Raw genomic sequence first — 2289 nt, 5'->3', positions numbered from 1 at the left:
TCTGGGTTCCCCCCCCCCCCTTTGGAACAATTTCAAACTTTATTGTCAAGATAGCAGAAGCTTAGTTCACAAGAATCAGCAGTGGTTGGTGAGCTACTTGCAAACACCTTTTCCTTTTTTGGTGCATTTCTCTCTACACCATCATGACAGAGGAGGACCAGCAAAGAGTAGCAAAGTGAACGGACACCACACAGTGCTGCCCACTGTCTACTGGGCTGTCTTTATACCCTTTCCAAATATCGTGCTTTCTCTCAAATGTCTGCTCTAGCAAAGTATCACATGACTTCTTTCCAGGCAGCGTACAGGAAAGCACCATGTGTCTGTTCTTAGCAAAATATACCCCCACCTCTTTGCTTCAGCAAAAATATCCTCTTATAAGACAGCTTCCAGAAAAACCTCACAAGTCACAGCCAAGTCTCCAAAAATCCAAAATTCCTACTTTAGAGGCTTTTATGTGGCATTTAAGAAATGTTGATTTTCAAATACCTTTCACTGAGCTTCAAGGAGTCAATGTCTCTATTTTAGAATACAGAATTTACATTCACACAATGGTATTTTCACAAATATATCCTTTAGGAATTTTTCTGTCTCTTTGTCTCTGTCCATGTCTCTGTCTCTACCCTCCATATTTCTCTGTTTCTCTGTATCTGTCTGTTTTTCAGTTTGCCTTTGTCTAACTCTGTCTCTCTCTTCTGTGTGTGCGTGCATGTGTGTGTGTTCCTCATTTTGTCACGAAGTCTTTTTTGTTCATGTTCACCCTGACCATTAGAGTAGAATTTGTTGCCACTGCACATGACCAGAAAGACTGTATATAGATGACTGAAGCTAAGAGGAACAGTCATGATTTAGTGAGCCACACCTCTGGTAATAGTTGACAGCCTGACATTGGGATATGGACAACAATCTACGCAAGCTCAATTGAAACAATTCTACATAAGCCCACTTACTGACACTTTTTTTTTTGTGCTTTTTTTTTCTTCAAAAACATACTTCATATTTCCTCTTTTATTATATAAATATCGGTTTAACCTTTTACTGTAAGAATATAAACGTTTTAAGAGGATCTTTGTTATCATTTATACAAATTCACAAACAGTACAATTAATTGATAAAGGTCTCTGGGTTTCTCCATGGTCTCTCATGTTGCTGTGGAGGACTCTTGAGGCAGGGCAGCTGCGTGATGCGCTCCAGGCCGCGCTTGGTGATCCTAGTGCAGCCGTACAGGTCTATGCCTGTGAGCTGGCTCAGGTGCTCAGCGATCAGCCCCAGTCCCTTGTCCGTGAAGCGCACACACTGTCCAATGTTGAGCATGCGCAGCCCGTGCATCTGTCGCACCATGCGGTTGATGCCACCGTCACTGATCTGGCAAGAGCAAAGGGAGAGGGACTTGAGGCCGTCCAGTCCCTGGGCTATGTAAGCCAGGCTCTGATCTCCCACCTTGTCACAGAATGACACATCCAGACCGGAGAGGCGCAGGCTGCCCATGGCCAAATGCATGATACTGGTGTCGCTGATGTTGTCGCAGGAGCGCAGGTTAAGGCTGCGCAGGCTGCCCATGTGCGACAGGTGCAGAAGGCCCGCGTCCGAGATCCGGCCACAGAAGCTGAGGTTGAGGAGCCTGAGGCCCGTCAGCCCTCGCGAGATGTGCTTCAGAGAAGGATCCGTGAGTTTCTGGCAGTCCTGTAGAGCGAGCTGTTCCAGGCCCAGGCAGCCCTCCGCAGCGCTGCGCGTCTTGCCGGCCAGGTGCCCTGTGCCCACGTCCGAGAGATGGCGGCAGCTGCGGGGATTAAGGCTCTTGAGGCGCTGCAGCCCCCAGGCGATGAACAGAAGACCGGTGTTGGTGATGTTGCTGCAGCCCCCCCAGCTCCAGCACCTCCAGGCCCTTGAGGTACTGGGCTATGCGGCCCAGGCTGCTGTCTGTGATCTGCTTGCAGAGGCTCAAGTTGAGAGCGCGCAGCGAGCCGATCTCCTGCACGAACGCGTGGCCCAGGCCGTTATCGGTGAAGTTGTAGCAGCCGCTGAGATTGAGGCTCTCGATGTTCGCCATGCCCTGGATCACGTAGCTGAGGCTGCGGCGGAGGCTGAGGATCTGCACGTGGCGGATGCCCCGGGCCTGAAGGCTGGGGAACACCAACGGGTTCGCCCGGCCACACTGACTTGTGGTAGGCGGCGTCCCGCCAGGCCGTGCACACCTGCGCCGCGCGACCCTTGTCTCGGACGTCCAAGTAGCCGAAGATCATGGCCAGCAGCTCCGGGAACAGGCACGAGATGTGGGTCTCCATCTTCCTC

The 2289-nt window shown here is 50.9% G+C and overlaps 1 protein-coding gene across 1 annotated transcript; it reads right to left on the bottom strand.

The window, feature by feature from the left end:
* Positions 1-114: 114 nt before the first annotated feature.
* LOC116883367 (F-box/LRR-repeat protein 14-like) lies at positions 115-2289 on the bottom strand. Its single transcript, XM_032884479.1, is given in 3 exon segments — positions 115-1860; positions 1862-2147; positions 2149-2289. Coding segments are annotated over 3 exon segments (1179 nt in total). The 5' UTR covers positions 2283-2289; the 3' UTR covers positions 115-1101.

Source organism: Rattus rattus, chromosome 14, assembly GCF_011064425.1.
Source record: "Rattus rattus isolate New Zealand chromosome 14, Rrattus_CSIRO_v1, whole genome shotgun sequence".
NCBI classification, from domain to species: Eukaryota; Metazoa; Chordata; class Mammalia; order Rodentia; family Muridae; genus Rattus; species Rattus rattus.
This window is presented reverse-complemented; position numbering and strand designations above follow the sequence as displayed.